The following is a 26,657-nucleotide window of genomic DNA, read 5'->3' on the forward strand; positions in this document are numbered from 1 at the left end:
AGCTTTATTGGCAACAAAAAAAAAACTCAGTGCAGCCGAAGCAATAATACGGTTAATGATGACATTAAATGGAACAATTATGGGATGGCGATAAAGCAATAACAAGGGACAAACTGGCGAGCAGCTTATATTCACAGTGCTGATTACCCTATCGCTAATGGTGATGATGCGAGAAGCAGTGTTGGAATTTAAAAGGGGAAGACTCAGTACTGCAATCCCTCTTTCTCTTCCCCTCTCTCTCTCTAGCTCTCTGTCTCTCAATTTAATTCCATTCAAGTAAGCTGTATTGGCAATGCAAGTAAAGAGAAGCCAATGTTGCAAAAGCAATGCAATTTCAGTATGATACATTTCCCATAGTAATGTACAATTCTCTCTCTCTCTCTCTCTCTCTCTCTCTCCCTGTATATCCTTTCTCTGCCCCTTCTGAACTTCTGTCTCTGTCTTTATGCAGAATGTTGCATTATGATGCTCCGTCTGTGCGTGTGTGTGTGTGTGTGTGTGTGTGTGTGTGTGTGTGTGTGTGTGTGTGTGTGTGTGTGTGTGTGTGTGTGTGTGTGTGTGTGTGTGTGTGTGTGTGTGTGTGTGTGTGTGTGTGTGTGTGTGTGTTTGTGTGTCTGCTGCTGCAGGATCTCCAGTAAAGCATCCAGAGCTGTGTAAGCTGCTTACAGGCAGACACTGTTGACCTCTGTGGGCAGTGAAAGGCCTGCTTCCTAATCCAGGATCTGGCCCCCCTCAGACTGACACACTGCTAACTGGCATAGCCTCCACATCCCTATTGGACATTAAGAACTATTAATATTGAACTATCAATGGTGCCTCTCAGGTGATTAGGCCCCATAAAGGACTAAGGGGCTGAGAGATCTGTTTGCTCTTATGTTTAATTAGCCATCTTTGGAGCACTGGAGAATCTGCCATTGCCTTGGAGCACAGAGGTTTTATGGCAAGGAAATGTAACATTTTGATGTGTGAAGGACGTCAGAAGATGTTGTCTTTTTGGTTAGGATTTGTATTTTTCTCCTTTTGACAAAATATTCTGTGAATGTGATCCATTTGCTAGCACTGTACATAGCAATGTGACGATCTGAAGACTAGCAAATCAAGAGTGACATTTGCAGTTGAATTCAGAGTAATGATGTGCTTACAACAATTATGTATTTACTTTGCAGATAAGCCCTAATATTTTCCCCCTCCTACCTGTCCTCTTCTCTTTTTCTCTCTCCTTTTCCCTCTTCTCTCCTCCCTCACTGCCCCTCATCTCTCCCCTCTCATCTCTCTCCCTCTCATTCCTTTCTTCCCTCTTCTTCTTCTCTCTCCCTCCTCTCTCCTTTCTCCCCCACCCCCCTCATCTCTCTCCATCCTCTCCTTTCCCTCTCTCACCCCTCTTCTATCTCTTCTCTCCCTCTCTGCAGGGTGAGTCTGTGACCACTCCGTTGACCAGGAACTGTGACCACACAGACCGACCCAATGAGGACCGCACAGGAGGATGGAACGTAACAGAGCTTTGACTGGGGAACCGCTCTGTACCGCGACCATACAGCGCCAACACTGAACAGAACACACACCCTTTTCGAGACCACCCAGCCTCCCCCAACCCCCCCTCCATCCCCCAGTCTCTGTTTACACTGCCTCCCCCTCCTTCCCCCACCCACTCCTCCCACCCTGCACTCCCTCCCTCCACCACCTCCTCCTTCACACCCTCAACTCTCCCTTTTATTATTAGGTCCATTTCTTTCTCTTGTGAATGTTCTCATCCCCCTCTATCCCTCCATCACTACTCCCTCCCTCTCTGCTGCAGTATCTTCATGAACATTGAGTCCTGTTTGGGACAAAGACAGACCAGAAGTGTTTGGTAGACGACCAGTACAGTAGTCATGTATCTCTTTCCTCTCCGCACATGTAAGCAAAGCGGTGGGGGTCTTGGTAGCCCCCGGCCCCGCTGCATGGCCGACACCTGCCTGGTGTGGCTTCTGGGCCTGGCCCTCCGCCTCTCCTTGACCTCCTGCCAGAAGATGGACCCCTCCAAGCCCCTCCCCATGGTCACCACCAACTTTGGCAAGCTGCGGGGGATCAAAAGGGACCTGAACAACGAGATCCTGGGCCCCGTGGAACAGTATCTGGGGGTTCCCTATGCCACCGCCCCCATTGGCGACCGCCGCTTCCAGCCGCCGGAGGCCCCGGGGTCGTGGCAGGAGATCCGCAACGCCACCCAGTTTGCCCCTGTGTGCCCCCAGAATGTGCATGGGGTGCTGCCTGAGATCATGCTGCCAGTCTGGTTCACTGACAACCTGGACGTGGCAGCAGGGTACATCCAGAACCAGAGTGAAGACTGCCTCTACCTCAACGTCTACGTGCCCACTGAGGACGGTGAGTGCCAGGGGGAAAGTGGTCTGGCTGCCTGTAGGGGGCGCTACCACTGAGGAGGGGGGCTATAGTTGAGGAGGGAAAGGAGAGAGAGAGGAGATGGAGGGATGTTTCAACTATTCAACTACTTATTTTTTAAGTTACTAAAACCCTCCCCCTTTTGCCCGAATCATTTTCAAGGCGATTTTTGTCTTGGTTTTGGTATAGGTCTGCTGAGGAAGGGAAGAAATGGAAGTCGAAAGAGAGGTTAAGAATTGTATAGTGAGTCACGATAAAATATGAAAAACCCCCCTCTCTCTCTCCTTGCCCAAATCATAACCAGAGCTGGGGGGGATATTTTTGTTTTTCGTACATTTCTCAAACAGACCCAGAAACTTCAACAATTCTACCAGCGTATGCAAATAAAATTCAAAGGCTTTCATACAAAGAGGGGTTGGTCTTTCAACTGTTTTTCTTTTTTAGCACAAACTGACCTCAAAAACTAAGATATTTTTAATGTATCTTTTTAGATACACACTCTTAACTGTTACTAACACTATGTACTATCAGCCTTTTATGTACATAAGTGTTTTTTGAAAGTGTATGTGTGTGTTTGTGTTTGAGAGTGTGTGTGTGTGTGTTGTCTGGACCACCGCATCACTGCTCTAAAATAACACCAAATAGCACTTTACCAGCCGAGTACATCTCTGCTGGGGTTTGCACTGTGATCGGACCACCATGGCACTATGTCTGTGTGTGTGTGTGTGTGGGTGTATGTGGGTGCGTGCGTGTGTGCGTGCCTATGTACGTGCGTACATGTGGTGTGTGTGCTTGTGAGCATGTGTTCTAGACCAATGACACACAGTGCAGTTAAGGTGTTCTATTGCTGCCCTCCTTCCTCACGCGTCGGCAGTGTGAGAGACCATGGCACCAGCTCTCCTTCAACACCACCCTAGGCTGGGCTTTTTTAGCTTACCACCCCCCCACTCCCCTCTCTCCCCTTGATACCCCCCGCCCTAAACCTCCCCATCGGACCACGCTCAGCTCTCACCTTTGAGCCCGCTCAGTCTTTTCCCCGTCTGTTCCCCGTCTGTTAGCCCATCTGCCCCCCCCCCACCCCCCCCACACACACACACACACACACTCCTGTAAATGTCATGCCTAAAGAATTCTGCACTTGAGTGAGGTCTGGACACATCCTTATTGACCAAACAGAGCAAAACAGAACAACACATCAGCTGAGTGTTTGACCTTCAACCTCCACAGATGTTGTGAAACAAAAACGCCCCCCGTGATCACTGTCTCTTTTTCTCCATGGTCATCGTTGTTGGGTGAACAAGCTGAGGCTGCTGGGACATTGCTAGCCTCAGCAGTAGCTATCTGCCTACGGGACCAAAGGGGGATAGGCCATCTAATATGTATATGTCTGTGTCTCGTACTCCTCTACCCACTCAGAGCTCATCCTTCACATCTACAGCCAGCTCTGGGAGAGGAGAGGGGGCCCTGGGCACTAGATCAATGCCTGTTCATCAGTCTCTGTCTGTGGGGACGGACGATCGGCCACCTCACACACACACACACACACACACACATACACACACACACACACACTGCTTTGTACAGTAGCAGTGGCCGGTTGGCAGACACACACATCTACTGCTTTATCACCCTCAAAGCAGCCGTTCTCTCTTTCTTCTTCTGCCTTTCTTCCCTGTGTGGCCCATCTCTAGTAACCCAGACCCTCTGTTAGCGGTTAGCTGTCTCCCATGTGACTTTACTTTGTGTAAACCTTGTCCACCACACACACACACACACGCACGCGCACGCACACGCACGCACGCGCACACGCACGCACACACACGCACACACATGCACACACATGCACACACCAGCCACCACCATGCTACTCTGAGCGTGTACTCTGCTTTCGTCTGCACCACTCTTATTGTCCCGCCATCTCCTTCGTTATTTGTTCTTAGATGACCCAGTAGCCTAGAGAGATCCTCTCCTCCATCTTCTCCTCCTCCAACCCCTCCTGCTGAAACATGAACACACTGCAGAATCCTTGCAGGGCATTCTTAAAGACCTCCTTTTTCTTCTAAGCATAGCCTCCTTAATTTAGTTTATAATGCGGCAACAAGGGGCAATTGTGGAAACTAGGACACGCTCATGAGTATATGCTCATGAATATGTGTTTTCCCATATTAGCCAAACAAATTACAAGGTTTTTTCTAGTTCAGTTTTCGATTCGGTCTTCTATTTTTAAAGGAGAAGTCCCACTGTTATCTCAGACATGCTTTGTGTCCCAAGGGGGAATCTGTCAGGCTCTGGGACCCGGGGGGAGCTGCGACAACTGGGGCGGTCGCCCCCCTCACTGTACAGGGAGGGGCGAGGGTGCTGGGAGCATAGCGTCGCTCCCCCCCAGCGCCCGGAGACGCCATCCCATAAATCAAAGGGGTTTCATTTGGGTCCTGCAGTGTCACTCCAGATCGATCGCCACCACCCGCCACTGCCCTCCGCACCACCGCAGGCCAGACTACACCCCCCTCCCACCAGTCATCAGCTCACCAGTGAGTCGCCCCTTAACAGATCTAGGACCAGGTGGGTCATGTGACCCTACTGTCCCCACGTAACCATAACCATTTGGAAGGTGGGATAATAGCTGACCCTGTATCAGTGATTAGGGATGACCTCCACCCATTGGCCCTCTGTTGCCCTAGCAAATGGTCCTTTCAGTCCCTCCCTAGACATCCACCATCAAGCCTGCACCGACCTGCCCCCACCCTTTCCCCAACGCCCACCGCTCTCTCTATTCTGCAATCTATTTGATATTCTAAAGGGGAAACATCATTAAGTGTTCAATACTAACGCAATGTGCACATGGCCAGACAGCATCCAACTGCAGACGCTGAGAGGAGATAGATAAATAAATAAACAAACAAACAAACAAATAAATAATTCCGATGTGCCGCAGTGGAGATATGATATGTATTGCCTTTGATGGAGAACAAACCTAGATTATTCCTCCAGTCCTTTCTTCTTCTCCTTCCTCGTCTTACTTCTTACCCGAGCCACTGTTGATATCCTCCAGAAACAGGAAAATAATATGGATGAAGTCATTTAGATCACAATCTCTCCGTGGGGGGAAATGAAAAACACTTAAAGGAACCCTTGGTGTTACATATACATGTAGGTCCTTGTAATTAGCAGGAGAACTCATCTTATATCCAATTCCTAGTACACACACAACTTCGCCTTTGAAGTACTGGGTTGATGAAACTAGAGGAGACGAACAAGAAACCTGCAAAATAAAAAAATAAATGGGAAAAAAAACAGGGCCGAGTGAAAATGCCCCGAAACTTAGATTAAAGCTGAAGGACTCTGGGGAATAAATATTGTTACATTTTGGATGAAGACTTGGTTGGTAGGCGGACTGACTATAGTCCTAGTGACAACAAACCCAAAACTAAAAGATTCACCCCCATACCCCCTCCATCTCTCCACCTCCTCCTCCTCTTCCTATTCTCTCTCCTTCCTTATTTTCTTCTCTTCAGTGCTTCTCTCCATTTTGAGCCACAACAGAAGAGAATGCGGTCAAACAAGGGTTTGGTTTTGCTCAGGGGGAGCGGAGGAATCAAATCAGCCTGGGTCAATTACCCAGTTAGGACTTTTATTCCGTATTAATGAACACAAACTGGTAACACTCTGATACGTGTGGGAATAGGCAGCCGGAACTATGCTGGAGGGGGGCCGCGTGTGTGTGTGTGTGTGTGTGTCTGTGTGTCTGTCTGTGTGTGTGGTGGAGGCAGGGGGTAGCATGGTGTTAACAACAGTACCATATTCCCAATTAGGAATAGAAAGAGTGGTCAGGCTATTTCGAAGGGCCCAAAAGAGTCTTATTTTTTGTGAGAAAAAGGGATGATATGAAGGAAGGGGGTGTTATTAATGGGTGTTATGGCAGTGGGCAGTGTGAGAGAGAGAGAGACAGTGAGACGGAGGTAGAGGTAGAGAGAGGGAGACAATCAGAGACTGTGAGAGAGAAGAGATAGGGTGCGGAGCTTAGATCAAAGATGCGAACAAGGAGGAAGACGGGGGTGGGGGGGGGGGGGATGGGTCGTCCTGGCAACCCTCCAGTGCTCCTGTATTTTCCTGTCAGTGAGTGCGTCAAAGACCGCATCCATTTGCCTCTCCACTAGACTCTGAATAAGGGAATTAGCAAGAGCTCAGTTCCAGCTATTTATAGCCCATGAGCTAGAGAGAGAGAGACAGTGTATGAGGGGGGAGGATGGCGTGGGTGCATGTGTGGGCGGCTGGGTGTTAGATGCTGTATGATGGATCGGGTGCGTAGATTTGTGTTTGCGCATGTGTGTATGTGTGTTACGGTGTGTGTGTGTGTGTGTGTCTGTGTGTGTGTGTGTCTGTGTGTGTCTGTGTCTGTGTGTGTCAGAGTCACATGATCCTGACGTCGTCTCTGTCGTTACGCAGTTGTTGCGTTCGCCTGGCTCATCTTTCTACAGACTTTACTCCAGACTCTCTGTTTCTCTTTTTCTCTCGCTGTGTCTTTCTCTCCATTCAACTCTCACATTATTGCTCCCCTTCATGCATTGCCAACCTTTTTCTTCCACTCCTCTTCCCTGACATCCCCTCCATTTTACCCTCCTCTCTTCCTCCCTTCCCATCCCTCTCTACACCGTCTCCCCGTTCCAGTGCTGACTGTTAATGGAAACCAGTCCCGATCTCCACCATATGCTCTGGATGAGCAGTGAAGAAGCAAATGGGTTTCTTTCACAAGTCAAAAGTATTTAGATTATCTCTTTACCTTCAGCAAGATGCTTTAATGCTACAATATAACACAATATAATACAATATAACACAACATAAGCCCTTACTTTCCCTGTGTAGTTGTGTAGACCTTCTTCAGGGAATCAAATCCTTTCTGAATATATCAGATAACAGATTGACTGTAGATTTGCAGACCATCTGTGAAGCTATAGAGATAGATATGTACTACACGTAGGGAATAACACTGTTGAATGGACTACATTGTCACTCGTTATTGAAACAGCCATGGAAACAAAATACAATTTCAATATGTAATAATAGAAGCATCTGCATAGCAACATAGTATGTTGGTCATATACTGTGCTGTACTATGATGATTTTTAATATCTAAATATACAGTATTGTCCTCAAGCTCAGGCCAGCTGTCCTGCTCTTACCCCTGTACAGACTGGACACACACAGCACAAACCACTATCTCTTCATCACTCTTATCTCTCACTGTTTCTCACTGTTTCATTCACTCACTCACTCACTCACTCACTCACTCACTCACTCACTCACTCACTCACACTCTCCTCTCTCTCTCCCTGTCTCTCTCTCTCTCTCTCTCTCTCTCTCACTCTCTTTCTCTCTCTCTATGTGCAGCTCAAAGGGCCATCTCTTCAGAGCTTGCTGTAGCTGAGGTGGCTATTGGCTCTGAATGCAAATCAGCCCCCCCCCTCCCCTTTATTCCCCTCCATCCCACACACACACACACACACACACACACACACACAGTGCTCCCACTGCTAGGGCTCACTGCTCACAGTGCCTCCCAGAGTGCTGAATGGAAGGGAAGGAACAGAGAAGAAAAGACAAGAAAATAAAAGAGTGAGAGATAAAGGGCTAGATAGAGAGATGGAGGTTACTCAGAGGTAAAGCTCCTCTAGTGTAGCAACAGCTACGCCTGTTGACATGTTTACGTATGAGAACACACAAGTCAATAGCAGGCACCAGGCCCTGACCCACTGGTAATGAACACAAAGTTATACTGTAGCCGCGACTGTTGAGGGCAGGAAATTAATGACTGTGTGATGTTAATCAATGGAGGAGTGGGTTGGCCTGCTGAACCGTACCAAGCCACACGGGCCTCTCAGAGCCCCACAGCAACACGCGCACACACACACACACACACACACACACACACACACACACACACACACACACTCTCTCTCTCTCTCTCTCTCACACACACACACATGCACACACACACACACACACACACACACAGACAGACAGACAGACAGACAGACAGACAGACAGACAGACAGACAGACACACACACACACACACACACACACACACACACACACACACACACACACACACACACACACACATACACAGGAAGAAAGGAAGACGGAACTCTGTATCCAGGGCCCGTAGTTATCAAGCCTGTCAGAATTACTTATAGGAAGTGCGCTAACAAAACTCACTTAGCTTCTCAAACTTCTTGCTCACACTGAGTAGGACCATGTATATCGGGTTTGCTCCGAACATTGGCTATCCAAGGCAGTCGTAGTGACTCTCTAAATTAAAATTCTAACACAAGTAAATTAACATAATAATGCCTTATCGATAACACCTTTTGTTCAACTTGAGGGTACATAATGTTTATGGTTTATTTTTGTATATGTCATAGTATCACAATAAAAAAAGTAGGCTATAACAATACCCTATCATGTTTTTTCACGACGGTTAAGGGGTTACATTACACTGATATGCATGAAGGCAGATTGTTTGCGGTTAATTTCACGTTGAGTTGTGTGTGGGGAAATCACTAAATCTTCAGATGATGTGATGTGGTGCTGTAATTAATGAATGTTGAAGTAATGGCGCTGGTAATGGTTGTCTGTGCTAGACCCAAATCGCTATTGCACTGCTGCATTTTCCCTGTTGCCAGGATTGTTTTCATTTCTCCAGATAGCCAAAATACCTTCCTGCCTATCCAACCAGTATAAGAAACTCGGCGTGGTCAAATGTTTGTAAAACATCTCTCCTATCCCAACATGTGTGCACCGCATCACATTTTGTAATGAGTTAGGGACACCTCTTGAGGACACCAAAATACTCATTGAAATGATGAGAACTTTTCAGTCTAAAGACTCTTGATAACTCATACTGTATGTGTAAAAGTAGGACAGATATGCTTCACTCTCTGAGTTTTCACTTGAAGAACAGCACTTATGAGAACAGCACTTATGCGCTGTTTCCTACTCTGCTGGAACTGCCGGCCATGGGCTCAAACCTCTTTGCTTTTGGCTTTGTTTTCCCTGTGTTTACAGCTCCAGTGTACTCAGACAGCATCGGAGATGATGTTTCATACAGAGGCTGTCTGAAACACACTGTCCTGATGCAGAGTCCCCAGGGGAGGATGCACCCTTATAAGGCAAGCTAGACAATAATGAGGAGATGGAGAGAGCGATAGAGGGAGAGGAAAAACAGACTGAAGAGATGGAGGCAGTTCAATGACAAACCGTTAGTGGAGCATCTTCCCAAGTTCCCCTGAAATTACCTTGATATTGATAATGAGGAGAAACAAATGCCTTTCAAACATTTTGCCAGAGAAGAACAACAACAGAAACACATCCGACACTGTCTGAATGGTTGTAGTGGGGTGCAACGCAGGCCTAATCTATCTGATTAGAAGACACATTCTGTGAGATGTTAATGGGATTAGGATGTCGTCTCCCAAATACGGGGGAGAAATATTGTCCCTCAAAACGGGCTAGATTATCCACTAAACCATCCAGATTAGTCCCTCATCTGTCAGGGAGAAGCATGGGGATCACGCTACAGAGACTGAGAATACCCAGGGCCAAACATCAGCGCGCACACACACACAAATACATGCACACGCACACACACACACACACACACACACACACACACACAGACACACACACACACATAAATGCACACATGGCAGAGACAGAGACAGATGCACTGGCAGCCAAACTAGCTGGGTCTGCATGGGGAGAAAATGGCTTTAACCTTCATGCCTTCTCGATCGTCACCGTTCTGTAAATGTCATTCCATCTGGCTCCCCGCCGCGCTCTCTATCGCTGTTCAAACACCCTCTCCCTCTATCCTCTCTTCCTCCTCTTCTCCACGGTTTCCATTCCAAAAACACCCCTTTTTCACCTGTCATTCGTATTGTTATAAATATCTGTATTTTTCACACTCATTCTATTTTGTTTCAAACACTAATTTATTTCTCCTTCTCACACTGCTTTTTCACAACCTTCTGTAACTCTTCATGCTAAACAAACTATCTCTGTATTAAAGGACCCAGCTGTATCTCCTTCTGTCTGTTCAAACAGCAATCTCTCACAGTGTCTCACTCACGCTGTACAAACACCTTGTTTCCTCTCTCTTACACACAATCCCTTCCTTTTCAAACACACATTGCCTTCAACTGTATCACACTCTCCATCTCTCACCAGTCCCTCACCAGTCTCTCACCAGTCACTCTCTCTCTCTCTGTCTCTCTCTCTATCTCCCCTTCCCTCCTCTCTCTCTCACTCCCCTCCCCTCCTCTCTCTCTCACTCCCCTCCCCTCCTCTCTCTCTCTATCTCTCTCTCTCTTGTTCTCTCTCTACAAGCGGCCGGTCAATAATTCTCAGGCTCTGTTGAAGCTAAGAGACAAAGGGCTCAGAAGACTGAAGAGATACGAGAGAGGGAAGGAGAGAGAGGGAGAGAAAGAGAGAGAGAACAGGGTTTTTCGTGATCTAGCCACATTATTTAAATGGCTTCAACAGATGTTTAAAGAGAAACCAAAACAGTGTTATTAAGGACCAGATTGACCACCACCTGTCCTTCCAGCTGAAACACATAAAGGGTTTTCTCAACCACTCAATCAGTCGTAGACAAGTTTTTTTGCACATGGCTATTCTGAATATACAGAGCACCACAGACAGTGCGCACGCACACACAAACCCGAACAGTAATATACAGTAAACATACACACACACACACACACACACACACACACACACACACACACTGGGGCCATCTGCTGACAAAGGCTTGCGCCATGGAATGAGTGAGTCGCCCACTCATGCTTTGATTGCGGGGAGGATAAGGGAGGAAGGGGAAGGAGGGGGAGGGACAGAGGCTCAGAGAGAAGCGTCATATCTGACTCATCCAATAACCAAACATTGACCTGCTCTCACAAACACTGCTCTCACGGCTGAGAGATCAGACTCACACACACACACTCCCAGCTCTCTAAGCTACAGTACCACCCATAATTCATCCTTTTGGTTCACTTACAGGCTGTCAAACACGTTCTCTTTCACTCATACATCAACCTGCACACACTCACATATCTGCAGAATTAGATGCTCACCACCTACTTACTCTTACTTAACACAGTCCTGTTCACACACACTCACACATACACACACACACAAACACACACACACACACACACACACAGGCATACAATACAGTACACAGAAAAACATAGATTACATAGACAAACATAGATTCAGACAGACAGACACACAATTATTCACACAGACACAGAGTATATTGTACAGACAGGCATAGATACACACAGACACACACACACACACACACACACACACTCTAACCCTACTGATGTTAAAGGGAAGTGAGGCTGAAATAAGAGGTTATGCAACCAGCTTCAAAGTGGGCAGCACTGCCAACCTGCCTCCCTCTAGAACAAGGGTTAAAAAAGCAAGGGAAAAATAATCATCGATAATCATTTGTACTCTTTTTGTAACTCCACAAAGTGTGCCCATTGCAGCAGAGGTTTCTCCACTTGTTCTGTCTCAGAACAGCGACCTCAAAGCCTAATGGGGCATTATTGCCTGTCTTGGAAGTGATTCCAAATGTGCCTAAATACAGTGGAGCAGGAAAGGCATTCCCTGACTCCTTTGTCAGGGGGTGTTTTACCAGCTGGGCTCCAAACCTGCTCTCTTTTTTTACACTTCCAAATAGACCTCCATTCTGGCTCAGTTGCATAAAGTATATGTCAGAAATACACGACAAGATGTGTTCCATGCAGCCTTGATTATCACAGCTGTATCCAACCATCACCATAAAGGGTTACCTTGCAGGTTTTACAATTGTACCGTTTCTTGAATGTGAATGGTTGATTTTTCAAACTCATTTGATTATTCTATTCTTTGTGTCAGAGGGTGTTCTCAGTGTTATATAAGTCGGCCTTCTCCCTCTACGTCTGCCATGCTGAGACCTCCCCAGCCTTATGAACACTATGTCAACCCCATAACCAATACACATGTGGGTTCAAGTCCAATGGACTGGTTCTGACTTACAATTTCTTCACCCTTCTCCTGACGGATGCACTTGTATACTTTCCCACATGGATTTACAGTAAAAGACTATCGGAGAGGACTTAGCATGGATACTTGGATACACCACTCCATTCCCTTTTAAATCTGTGTTTGGAAAGTGCACAAGTGCATGCTTCAGGAGAAGGGTGGGGAAATAGGATGCAACATGAGTTTTCTATCCCAGGCCTTTACCCTATAACTTACACACTTTATGGTAACTGTTTAACATGCCATGGATGCCAGCTACTGTACACTGGGCCACATTGGTCCACATCCGTCCACACATGACTTCCTGGTTTTTGGCCTATCAGAGCAGGGCCAGGGTGTGATTGGCAGGTGGATTGGCGATGGAGTCTTGCCATTGGCAGCCACCAGCCGATCCCAACTAATCCCAGCACCAGATGGCACTTCCTGTCAGCGCACAGCCTCTTCCCTGATTGCTGTTTTTCATTTTACAAGATTAGTTCAGCAAACTTCCGCCGATAGGGGAGAGAGGTGAGGTGAGAATCTGCCATCATCCCTTCCTCTTTTTTATCTCCCTCTCCCTCTCCCTCTGCCTCTCCCTCTCCCCTGCCAAGAATAGCCAGTGGGCAGATGTGGATTAAATTAACTCCACCTTTTACCCACACACTCTGAGCAATTAACATCATGCTTAACATGTCATGTCAAACTGACACACTATTGTTGTGAGATGTACTGTAATTATTTACTCGCTTGGGGAATTGCTCTGAGATTTACCACTAAGTCACACAAGCGCAGGCATACACACGCACATACACACACACACATACTGCACACCTGTGTCCTTCCTCTGTGTTTTAACATATGTTTAACATGATATGAATAACAGATCTCTGTTATTGCAGGTTCCATCTTCTCTCATGGCTGTCTAATAAAGGTCTCATCCTGTTACATGCACTTACAGAGATCTACGTGTTTACATGCGTACATGGTGTTATCTATCCTTGAATATACAGAGAGAAACTGAAAAGGGTGGTGTTGCCTCCATTCCCCATGCACAGCAGCAGGTTTTGGGTGGGGGCATTGTGAAGCCCACCCCTGTCCTTAGGTGCCCTCCTCTCTGCCTGTTCCTTTTTTTTCAGTGAGGGGGGGACTAAGGAGGGGGGAGGGGGGGGGGGGGGGCGGGGGTGTCTTGTTTTTCTAACCACAGAAACCACATTCTCTATTCTATTCCTCCTCATTGATTTCCCTGTGTTCCCCCCGAAGCCTGAGAAAAGCTACTTGAACACAGGAAGCAAACATGGTTTAACAGAGGGCAGCAGAGCTAGTAAACAATGACAAGTATATTTCCCCGTGGGGTGAGAGGGGAGTCATCATCAGATAGGGTGTTTCTTTGATCTTGCAGAGAGTTTGTGTCTTTCTTGTAATAACTTTGTGTCTGTGATACGTTTTTGTTTTGTTTTTGTCCTCTTTTTAAATAAGAAACATGAACTCTTGCTGATTTGTCTTTTTTGCTCTTTCTTCTTTTCTTTTTTTGATTTTTTTCGTTTTTGCCAGTAATCTTTTTTGAATTTTCTCTTTTCTCTTTTTCCCCCCTTTTTTTCTTAACCCTAGGTCCGCTCACAAAAAAACATGATGAATCTACAATGAACAGACCGAGAGATGAAGGTATTTTTGTTGCATGTTTTTCCTTTTTTCTTGTTTTGAAGTCTTTTTGGGGGATATATAGAAACAAATAAACAGCCAAACATTTATTAGATATGAATTGTGATATATATACAAATGTGTTGGTGTGTGTGCCTGTACAGAATACCATTACATTAATCTTGAAACAGTCTTTTGTGAGGAACATGATCTGAACAACTGATTGGAGTCCTAGGTTGATAACGAGACAACATTCACTTTTGGGTCATCTCAATAGAATTGAATTTCTTTTAGAAAACCTCTTTAGCCCTTAAAGATTAGGACAGAGACAGAGTAACATAGAACATGCCGCTGAAAGGACAATTCAGCTGTCATTGTTGTTGTTACTCTCACCCAGGGCCGGCTGGAAGGGGGGGCAGCGGCAATGCCTCCCCAACCGTGCCCCCCCAAAAAAACGTTATATTTCCTCAACATATTGTCACATGCGCTATGGTTGAATTTTGCGGTAAATGCGCAAATCCGCACTATGGTTTTGATTATCAAAGGTTAAGGTCATTAAAATAATGCATAACTTTTGAATGACTCTTAAATTATTTTTCGAAAATATGTCCTTAAACATACTATGACCATTTCGCTGTTGATTGACAGCTTCTCACAGGATTGTCTCGGCTGTGGCAGCCTGTGGCCTCTGATGTCTCTCTCTATGTACACAGGTGCTTTGCTACACGACAAGTCTCCAAGTTATTTTCTGGCCATAGCCTCGAGTGTTACGAATAAAATCATATGAACAGCCGACTAACTTATGATTCATCATGTCAGTTTTTCATAAAATAGGCTTCATCAATGGAAAATGGGGTTAGTGTAATAGCCTATGATGAGATTCAGATAAATACCCTTTCTTCTTAGATAGCTGGGAAGTAATTCATCCGAAGCGGCCACACAGTTTGATCCCAATATCAAATAAAATCGTGGGACATTCAGGGAGTGAAGGAGCAGCAAAGAAAATAACGATAGAGATGATAGGAGTAGGAAAGTCCATTAAATACCGTTGTTAGATATCCATTGTTGGCTTAGACTATTTTGACTGAACATTTTGACTGAACATTGCCTTATTGTTGTCGACGTATTGGCAAGCCGCTCGACGAGACAACAGCATAATTTCACAAATAACCAGACTTGTAAACCAGACTAATACCTTATTGTGGAGAACACTGAGCGGAGGCTGATGGGTCGGGTCGTGAATAGAATTGTACGCATAGGGACAGGCTGCGCCTCAGAGAGTTTAATAGGACGTGCCCTCGGTGCATAGGTCCGTGGAGTCGAGGTCCCCAGTTTTTATACCTAATTATTGACGTAGCTTAACATATGCTCATCAGAAATCAAAATTAACCCGGCTAAACTCAAAACTGTTCTCTATCAGTCATTATGCATACATTTTACCGTACCACGGCTGTCTGCCCACAATTGAATGCCTCTATAATGGAGTATCGATATACATTTATGCTTTCCTCTAAAATCGATTGGTTATGTTCTCTAAGTTCATAGGCCTTAAAGCTTGTGGTGATCAGTTGCATACATGTTACAGAGCCTATCCACAATTATGGATATTGCCATATAATTTCTCAAGAATGACTGACCCTGCTGAGTATGTTCTGGCACCAGCCCTGATTTATTAAAGGAGCGACACATTTGAACTGTACTACAACATATAATGGCCTTGATAAATCTACAGGGATTGTGGAGCGATAGTGTTTAAAGCTAATGTTTCGATTGGCTATGGTATTAGTGTATTGATTTCTCATGGCCTGTACCACCTTGTTTTCAAATCGTAACTTGTTACAGGAATTAGGCAAATCAAAACTTATCAAAGCAAATATTTATTATTACCTGTTGACTTGACATGTCGGGATCCAATCTCAATGGTCTGGTAGCCTTTTTTCACGATGGAAGCTAGTTAGTACTAGAACACTTGTTTAAAGCTCATTGTAATTGCAATTTTAACTTGTGGCCACAGGGAACCCACAATTTTCTCTTGTTTGTAAGGCAAACACACCACACATGGGTTTTAGATTGAGCAGCACATTGACATTGCACATTGCAAGTTGATTCAAACTCGGCCTATCTTGCCTTTTTGCTTTTTGCTGTTGTTTCATTAAAAAACTGTAGCAGATTTTTTTCTTTTCTTTGGTATTTTTGAAGACAGAGGTGGGGAAAGTTGGGGATGGAGAAGTTACATTTTCTCTGTGCATAAATAGACTGATACAAACCCAACATTTGAGATGACTGGAGATGTGAGATGCTGTCACTGATGCGCCTTTGTCTTCATAAAAGTTTCATGAGACAAGGAAGCATCAGAAGCAGCGTCTCACATCTCTTGTCATCTCAAATGACAATACTAAATAGAGCTTTGCAACTAAATAGGCTAACGGTGCCTGTTCATACCTGCATAAACAGGGCCAGGAGTTGTTCCTGCTCGGTGATCTACCCAAGAAAAACTCAAAGCCTAGCTCGTATTAGCTTATCTACTATACATCTGTTTGGCCCAGAGTCTTTCCAGATCAAGTCACATGGCCAGGACAAACTCCTGGCTCTATTTCATATGATCACGTAATTAATCCAAAATGGCCTCACTAACAATAATTCATTCATTGCTTAATAGACTTTCTAACCTCTTTACAACCTGCATACTAACTTTTATTAACTTATGAGTGCTTCTACAACTATTGATCGGTTTCCTGCAAAGCCTCCCATGGCTAATGACTAGGCCCTTAGTCGCTGCTTAGACTGCCTTCCTATTGTTTGTTATAGTCATGCTTTTCCTCACAATGAATTGCACTATTTGTCACCCAAGAGGAACCTTGTGCGACAATAGTCCAGTTCAATTCCTGTCAGAATTCTGCCTTTTAGACTCTTGGAACACATAAAGGAGACATATTTTCTTGTTTGAATGAATGGAAATAAAGCAAGCAAGTATACTAGCACAGGAAAATAGGTACTTTTTGAAAACCCCACAGAAGCTGTCCCTCTCTGTCTCTCTGTGTCTCTCTGTGTGTGTCTCTCTCTCTCTCTCTCTCTCTCTCTCTCTCTCTCTCTCTCTCTCTCTCTCTCTCTCTCTCTCTCTCTCTCTCTTTGTCTCTCTCTCTCTCTATCTGGTTCAGTTGTGGGAGAGGAGGAGGTTATTTAGCTGTTGTGGCTCTGAGGGTATAGAAACTATGCAGCACTAAAGCCTTTTACTCATTCACTCAGGATGATTTTGTGAATTGAGGCTATAAAGTAGTGTACTTTAATTAAGCAATAATGCCCGAGAGGCCATGATTTTATAAATACACTGCGATACATTGCTGTGGTTTCTGCCATACGCATCAACCCGTCGTATAATGATGAGTAGTCCTGCCCCTCCTATCGTCTCTTAGTGGTCCTGTCTGGGTGGTGAGACCGTGGAGGGTACAGGCAGACTTGTGTGAGGGGAGGTGTGTGTGTGTGTGTGTGTGTGTGTGTGTGTGTGTGTGTGTGTGTGTGTGTGTGTGTGTGTGTGTGTGTGTGTGTGTGTGTGTGTGTGTGTGTGTGTGTGTGTGTGTGTGTGTGTGTGTGTGTGTGTGTGTGTGTGTGTGAGAGCTCTGATGAGATGCACAGGAGCAGAGCTGGGCTCCACATAACAGCCTCTTCCTGCCTCATAGATTACACCCTATGGATCAGGCCAAAGGCCATACAGATCAGAACGCCACTGGGATAGGAGAAGGTGTGCGTGCGTGCGTGCGTGCGTGAAATGTGTGTGCGTGCAATGTGTGTGTGTGTGCAGGCTCATATTTGTATAATTTCTCTAATAATAAATTAATTAATTAAAAAAAAGAAAAGTAATTCTTCCTTCTTCTAGCATTGTGACTGCCAATAGCCCCTGGTCCTAGCATAGATTACTTTTTCTTATGATGACTGATGGGTAGATGATTCACTTACTTAGACAAATGTATTTGTTGTAAGTCGCTTTGGATAAAGACGTCTGCTAAATGCCAAAAATGTAAATGTAAATGTGTCCAGTGATTTGTCATGCTCTTTTGGACTCTCTCATTTCTCATCTTCTTTGTTCTTCGATCTATAACTTTTCTGCGCCATTTTTGCTTTGAGTGCTTTCTTCCTTCGCACTCAGTCTGTACTCTCACTCAGTCTGTACTCTCACTCAGTCTGTACTCTCACTCAGTCTGTACTCTCACTCGGTCTGTACTCTCACTCGGTCTGTACTCTCACTCAGTCTGTACTCTCACTCAGTCTGTACTCTCACTCAGTCTTTTCTCTCTGTTTCCACTCTGCTTTCCTCTCTGCTCCTACTCTCTGAGTTCTCTCATCTCTCTCTGCCTGAATCTTTGCTGTGTTTCCTTTTCTTTTTGCTGTCTTTCCTTTTCTTTTGGATTTTTTAATTTGGCCCGCATCTCTGTCTCTCTCTACTTTCCTGTCTTTGCACTCTCTCCATTTCTTACTCTCTACTTTCCTCTCTCTCCCCCAACTCTCTCTGTCTCTACTCTACTCTACTCCCCCCGCTCTCTCTCTCTCTCTCTCTCTCTCTCTCTGATGTTTTGCTCCTGCAGTACACAGGTCTTTCCTCCTGTGACAGCGGCTTGCCTGTGGGCACAGGATCTCTGCTGATGTCTGAGAAACTCATCTCTGTTCCCTGTCTCCTCTCACCAGGATACTGTCTCTCTCTCTCTCTCTCTCTCTCTCTCTCTCTCTCTCTCTTTCTCTCTCTCTCTCATACACAGGCACACACAAACACACACACACAAACACTCCTTCCCACACATCTCACAAGGTTATTCTTAGTCTGGCGAAACAATGTAGAACACTTTTTTGTCTGGGTCTTTTCTCTCAAATTAGAAACCAAACCATCCATGGAAACCATCCACTGCAATTAAGTGCTTCTCCTTCTGCCCTTGGTAGGTCAACTATGTTGTACATAGCATGTACAATAAGAGTAAAGATTTTCTGTGGAAAGCTCAGTAAAGACATTAGGGGAGAGGCAAGCAGAGGATAGAAAATCCATTTGGTCTGAATAATTGTTTGGAAAATCTATAAAAAATAGTTAAAAAATTAGGACTCTCCTGAGGATGATTTCTTGTTATTCACTGCACATGCACAAGAGCATAGGATAGAAAAAAAACGGAGGACAGGAGAGGACATGTGCCTGGAACAAGAACAGGAGGAAACAGGGAAATACAAGATGGAACTGTAGGAAGGCAGGAAGAAAAGGAGAAAAGAGGAGGGTAAGACATGAGACTGGAGAGGTACTGTACTGTAGCAACAGGAGATCAGCAGGGTTGTCACCCTAACGTTAGTGTAACATTACAGTAGAGACTGTCTCAGTATGGACCTGTCAAGTCCTGGCTGGAACTGCACTGCCAACATTACTGTAACGTTCTGTCAACATCCACTGAGTAGCTGGATACACCTACGCTGGCCAAACGCTGACAGTCACTATTTCACGGCAAGACACATGCAATGACAACAGAGAGAGAGAGATGAGGAAGGAGAGAGAGAGAGAGAGAGAGAGGAAGGAGAGAGCTGCAGCCGAAGAGACAGACAGATACAGATAGTCAGGAAGAGAAAGAAAGAGAGAGAGCGAGAGAGAGAGAGAGAGAGAGAGAGGAGGAAAGAGAGAGAGAGCTAGAGGGAGAGAGTTGGCGCCTCATCACCCGTCAGTTACCGCAGCCAGGAAAAGCGCTTGGCCAGGCTAAGGGCTGTGTGTTACGGCTATAAGGGAATAAGGGAAACAAACTAGAGGCTGGCTTAGTTCCCTCTTGCATGCCAGGCTCCAGATCGCACAGGCAGTTGAGTGGTAGAGAAGGATTTAATGTGGCTGAATTAAAGGTAGTATTGTAGAGATTAAGAGTAGAGCAGGGGAGGCAGGTGGAGGTAGAAATCGTAGAACAGGCTCATTACAGAATGAGGAATGGTATCACACGTTTGATACCATTCCTCATTCCATTCCATGCATTACAATGAGCCCGTCCTCTAATTTCAGTGTGCAGTACATGTAGGTTGATAGAGCTTGGTAGAGCAGTCATAGAAGGTGAGGGGAGGAGGATGGGGCTAAGACAGGGAGCTCAGAGGTGATAGGAGGGTGGGGGTGGGGCTAAGACAGGGAGCTCAGAGGTGATAGGAGGGTGGGGGAGGAGGATGGGGCTAAGACAGGGAGCTCAGAGGTGATGGGAGGGTGGGGGAGGAGGATGGGGCTAAGACAGGGAGCTCAGAGGTGATGGGAGGGTGGGGGAGGAGGATGGGGCTAAGACAGGGAGCTCAGAGGTGATAGAAGGGTGGGGGTGGGGCTAAGACAGGGAGCTCAGAAGTGATAGGAGGGTGGGGGTGGGGCTAAGACAGGGAGCTCAGAAGTGATAGGAGGGTGGGGGTGGGGCTAAGACAGGGAGCTCAGAAGTGATAGGAGGGTGGGGGTGGGGCTAAGACAGGGAGCTCAGAAGTGATAGGAGGGTGGGGGTGGGGCTAAGACAGGGAGCTCAGAAGTGATAGGAGGGTGGGGGAGGAGGATGGGGCTGAGGCTGGGAGCACACAGGTGATAGAAGGGTGGGGCAGGGAGCTTAAATTGAGATTTTGTTGATGATGGAACGGTGCCCAGCAAGTGAAAAACAATTGTGGTTGCTTTTCAATAATCATCTGCAGACATCTGTTCAATTCCCACTGTACAGTATGCTGCCTAGTACCAACCTGGCGTGATGAATATCAGTTCCATTCTGTTCCCCCGAAGTTTAACCAATGCTAGGAAGTTGGGCTTCAGTGTACATTACTTAAGAGCGGGTACCGTACGGTACACACACACACACACACACACACACACACACACACACACACACACACACACACACACACACACACACACACACACACACACACCCACCCACCCACCCTGTGGTCCTGTGGTGCCAGTCTCCTGTCAGTGCTGGTGTGTGGCTGATCCTGGGCCAGATTACTGCTGGAGGATCAGAGCACGCCCCTCTGTGCATGCTGAGGAGGGAACAGCTCAGAGACACAGCAAACACACACACACACACACACACACACACAAACACATAAACACACACACACAGACACACACATAGTCTACTCTGTGTGCCTGCTGAAGGGAGGGCAGAGCAGCAGGGGATACCAGCAGTAGGGGGGGGCATAGACCTGGCAGCTTCTCACTGTTTGTGTGTGTGTGTGTGTGTGTGTGTGTGTGTGTGTGTGTGTGTGTGTGTGTGTGTGTGTGTGTGTGTGTGTGTGTGTGTGTGTGTGTGCCCTGTTTCACTGGTGTTGTTTGCTCATCGCCCAATTTATAGAGTGTATGTGCATCTGTGTGTCTCTAGACCATCCCTACACAACCTGCACAGCCTAGCAAAAAACACCCACTTACTGGGCACAGCCCCCTCCACCGCAGCCACCAGAGGTGTGAATAAAGCAGCCTGAATGGAGCTATTTGTTATCAACAGGAGAAGACCAATGAGGCTGGCAGTGTTGTTTTTGTGAAGAGCAGGCTGAAAGCCCCCAGAGGCCCCCAGCCTACCCTACATCTCTATAGGCCCTGGCAGGAACAGGACCTCAGCCAATAAGTTGCTTTTCAATGAGCCTCCCTCCACTGTATATCAGAAGGCTGCCTTTCACTTCCAATTAGGTCCAGACACACCGTGGAACACTGAGCCGTTGAATGGGGGGGTTGTTAAACGAAGAGGGTGAAGATGGTATGGTGGGGGATATTGGTGTGGGGGTGGTGGGGGAGTGGGTATTTAGGGTCAGATAAGGACAGAGAGGAGGGGTACACAGCTATGAGTCAAGGGTGTCACACACACACACATTCAATGGCAAGGCTGTTGTTGACCGTAGCTGTTTATTACTTGGCCGCCATTTCAGTGAGTGAGAGTACAAGGAGAAGGAGGAGAAGGGGTGGCGGGGTTAACTGAAGCGCAATGGGCTTTTGTGTTTAAGAAAAGGGTGTGGAAAACGGATGAGGAAAAGAATGTGTGGGAAAAAAAAGAGAGGGTGGTGGTGGAAAAAGAGGACAAAAGTCCATGTGTGTGTCTTAGCTTCCCATCGACGTATTTACTGTAATTGATCCGGTTTTAAATAGAGAAAATAACTGTAATCCAACTGATGTTTGTAAAAGCAAGAGGGGGAAGAGGAGGAAGAAGGCATCCACGAACAACAAGAGTGTGTGTGTGAGAGAGAGAGAGAGAGAGAGAGGGAAAGATGAGAGGAGAGAGAGAGAGAGGGAGAGATGAGAGAGAGAGAGAGAGAGAGAGGAGCGGAGTGACAGCAAAAAAAAAGATGAAAAGAGTCAGAGAAAGAGGGGAATGCTCAGAGCGCTAAAGAGGATGGAGGGGGTAGAGGAGTGGAGGGTGGGGGGGAGTGGAGGGTGGGGGGGAGGCAGAGAGAAACAGGAACAGAAATTGTAATAAAGACAAGTGGATGGAACACAATGGTATCGGGCGAGACATGAGAGAGGCATCAAATACAGCCTCACTACAAGAGGCTAGGGAATGGGAGATGAAGAGAGGGGGAGAGAGGGAGGACAGAAAGGAGAAAATAGAGATCACAGAGAAAGAGTGAAGGGGGGTGGAGGGGTGGCTGAGTGGAAAACTAAGAGAGGGGAGAACAAGAGAGAGAGAGAGAAAAGGAGAGAAAATGAGAAGAGGAGGAGGAGGAGGAGAGAGATGGACAGAATAGTGCACTTGTTTTTGGAGATGTTATGAAGCAGTGGAGATAGGGAGGTCTTTGTTGGAGGAGACGGGGCTGGGTGCTGCCCTCATTTATGCCTCTTCATTCCCTTCCCCCCCCCTCTCTCTCTCTGTCTTTCTCTCTCTCTCTCTCTCTCTCTATCTATCTATCTCCCTCTCTCCATCTCTCTCTCTGTCTCCCCTCTCTCTCTCTCTGTCTTTCTCTCTCTCTCTCTCTCTCTCTTTCTCTCTCTCTCTCTCTCTCCTCTCTCTCTGTCTCCCCTCTCTCTCTCTCTTTCTCTCTCTCTCCTAGATCTCTTTCTCTCTCTGGTGAATCACGCTAGGCTGAGACTCTGAGACATGTGTTGTCACTGAAACACGACTCACACTCTCTGGACTCTGGCCATTAAACGAGAAAACATGTCCACATGAACAGCAGAGTTTCATGGTTTTGTAGTTGTGTGTATTTTGGAGGGGTATAGGTTTCTCTCTCTAGCTCCTGTGTCTACAGAGAGCTGCATGTCCCTGTCATCTGTTGAGGGTTAGAGCAGAGGCAGAATTATGCCAGCTCCAGCCCCCCGTCCCCTCAGCCCCACTGCTACAGCCAGCCAGCCAGCCAGGAAACGAAGGCAACAACAGGAACGCAACAGTGTGTCCTCATTCTGCTACAGAAGACTCTCCCTCACTGCAACTTGTGTTTACACATGGAGTTTTCACTCTGCATCCCTCTCTCTCGCCACACAGACACAGTGGCAGAGGTGGTTCACACACACATACACACGCACGTGCACACACACACACACACACTTGCGCACGCACACACACACGCACACACACACACACACACACACACACACACACACACACACACACACACACACACACACACCTTCTCCTATGCCAGTGGCGGTCTGATCTGTATGGCCTTTGGCCTGATCCATAGGGTGTAATCTATGAGGCAGGAAGAGGCTCTTGTGTGGAGCCCAGCTCTGCTCCTGTGAATCTCATCAGAGTCTATTAATCACTACCTGCTGTCTGTGCATGGCCTCCTCAGAGCAGAGCAGAGCAGAGGAGCGGCATATTATTCCCCCTGCTACAGACCTACAACCCTCCGACAGCCCTACAACCATACAGACACATTCATATTCATCCTATAGACCTACAGACCTAGGGACATAGTTTCATATTCATCCGAATGGAGGAACCGAGCTGGCGAGAAAATACATTAGGGCCTATATTGAAAGTGGAAATGATAATAATGCTGAGAAAATATGACTTCCTATCGTATAATATTCCCCCTTTTGTGTTGTCGTTTCATTCCAATTTGATTCAATATCATTTTAATTATAGGTCTACTGTGTGGAGAACCTGACCCCCCCATCTGCACTCTCCAGTTAGTGCATGGGAGATGATGATGGCAGAGATATCTCTTTCTCCACCGCTCTCCTCTAGCCAATACAAATCCATATGCTCTGCTTCTTCGCATGGTGCTGTGCTCTACACCAGATCCACCACAGCCTGAACCATGTCTCTGTACTCTAGGAGGTAACCTAGGGAGGCTGAGCCAGTGAAGCTTTGGATGAATCTTTGATTGGTTAAAACACAACTCTGACTATGGCCCAGGATTAATTTTACAAGGGAGGCAGGGAATTGGAACCACTACAAGAGCATCTCAGTGATTGTAGTCCCGTGCCAATCAACCACGTCAGTCTTTTTTATGGACTGCTCACGTCCAAAGTTTTAAGCATTTTAAACGTAACTCTACTTCTCAGGTTACATCCAGGCTGCCGTTACCGGTCAATTCTGGATGACAAAAAACATGTTACATAAATTACTGGAGTTTGTTGGGTAAAAAAAAATCCAATGTGAGTCATCCTCTGAAAAAACGGATGTCCCAGGGTAATAACTACATATAATAGCTGATGTCCCACTAGTCCAATCCGAATAGGAACCAGTGATTTCGTACTGTATGGATAACGTGAATATATTGAAACACAGCTTGGCTTCCTTTATCCACAGTGTGGTCTATATAATCTTTTGTTGGGTGGTTTTAATAGGCTGAGAATGAGCAGATGAGAGGGGGAGAATTACATGTCAGTGTTTATGATGAAGTGACCCCCTAGACGCTGATCTAAAGTCAGTTTTACCCCCTCCCCTAATGCCCCAGGGTTAGTATTGAGGGAGGGTAAGCTGGTCCTAGATCTATGAGCACTAGAATGGCGTCCGTCCCCGTGACTCATTGATTAGTGGTTAATTACGTGGTAGCGGTGGCGAGCGGGCCGTTGGGGGACCGGCGGGGGTGGGGCGCCTCGTTGCATGAGCGTAACGCGACGTGGCTAAACGCTAAACAGAAGTTTGGGGCTAATCGTGCCATTGTCTCGGTTCTGCTTGAGAGGATCACCAGCAACTATGAGCTCCTCAGGGTACTACCAATCAACAGCTTTTCTCTCTCTCTTTCTTTCTTTCTCTCTCTCTCTCTCTGTCTCTCCCCCTCATTCTCTCATTTGCCCTCTCCCTATCTCTCTCTCTCTCCCTTATTCTCTCTCTCTCTCTCTCTCTCTCTTTTTGTCCAGGTCCCTCTATGTCTGGTTGTCCTATCCTCCTAGGCCAGCCCATTACATCTCTCTAGTTTCCCCTATAATGGATGAATACAATAGTAGTAGACTGAGGGCCGGGGAGGCTTAAACCAGGCATATGGTGTTGTTGAAAATGAGGTTTCAGTCATTGTTCAGTTAGTTGGTGTGGAAACAGAAATAGAGGGATGAAGGAGAAAACAGAGAGGGAGATATTGTCACACCCTAAGGGGCCTATTGCTGTCTATCAGTGAGCCGGACTGATTCGCCCTGTAACAGACCCATGGTCACAAAGTCTGCAAGTCAACTGTGCCAGGCCCTCAGTGTGTGTCTCACTGCCACTTTGTGTCGTTGGATATGACACCCTGTGTGTGTGTGTGTGTGTGTGTGTGTGTGTGTGTGTGTGTGTGTGTGTGTGTGTGTGTGTGTGTGTGTGTGTGTGTGTCTAAAGGACGAGGTGGTCATTTGGTGCTAGATAGATAGATAGATAGATAGATAGAAAGATAGATAGATTAAGGCATTACAGCAGCTCACATCACAAACAACAACAACAAAATAAAATGACAATAGAATAAAAATAAAATAGACATCTGAAACATTATATACAGTAACAACAGTCCAGCATGATTTAACATTCCCCAGCCTGACTCTGATCACCCTGATCGAGCCAGCCGGAGGAGGAGTTGTACAGTCTTATTGTGTCAGGCACAAAAGATCTCCCATCGTGCTCCTTAGTGCAACGTGGTTGTAATAATCTGTTACTAAAGGAGCTTCTCTGCTCTGCCACAGTGTCATGTAGGGGATGGGAGGGATTGTCCATGATGGCCAGGAGTTTGTTCCTCATCCTCCTCATGCTAATGAAATGAGATTCAGGTGGAGATGTGGCAAGGGGTGTCAAAGGGGTTACAGATGTGAGACTGCAATATGTTTCCATGGCAACAGTCAATGAGAGTTAGCCGGTGTGATGGAATGGCTGGTGTTGGAGAGAAGGAAAAAGAGAGAGAGAGAGAATGAGAGAGAGAGAGAATGAGAGAGAGAGAGAGAGAGAGAGAGGAGAAATGGAAAGGGAAGTCAAACTGAAGCAGTTGCCATGGTGACATACCACCGCTGCTGCCTGTGTATTTGTCTGTTTATATGTGTGTGTGTGTGTGTGTGTGTGTGTGTGTGTGTGTGTGTGTGTATCAGTGTGTTAGGTATATGTATGTATTACAGACAGTAAGTGTGTATGTAAGTCTGTATGTGTCATGTATTTCAGCAGGTATTTATTTTGTTTCAATCGAGTCCGAGTCTCTCTATCTCTCTCT

At 46.3% G+C, this 26,657-nt stretch overlaps 1 protein-coding gene across 1 annotated transcript in view; it reads left to right on the forward strand.

Annotated features, from left to right (window-relative positions):
* Positions 1 to 1,871: 1,871 nt before the first annotated feature.
* Positions 1,872 to 26,657, forward strand: part of nlgn2a (neuroligin 2a) — a gene marked incomplete at both ends in the record, with an annotated part of 67,781 nt that continues 42,995 nt past the window's right edge. The window contains 2 exon segments of the mRNA XM_083679912.1: positions 1,872 to 2,364; positions 14,061 to 14,114. Of these exon segments, the coding sequence (XP_083536038.1) occupies positions 1,872 to 2,364; positions 14,061 to 14,114 (547 nt within the window).

This window comes from Argentina silus (assembly GCF_951799395.1).
Source record: "Argentina silus genome assembly, chromosome: 1".
Lineage (NCBI taxonomy): Eukaryota > Metazoa > Chordata > Actinopteri > Argentiniformes > Argentinidae > Argentina > Argentina silus.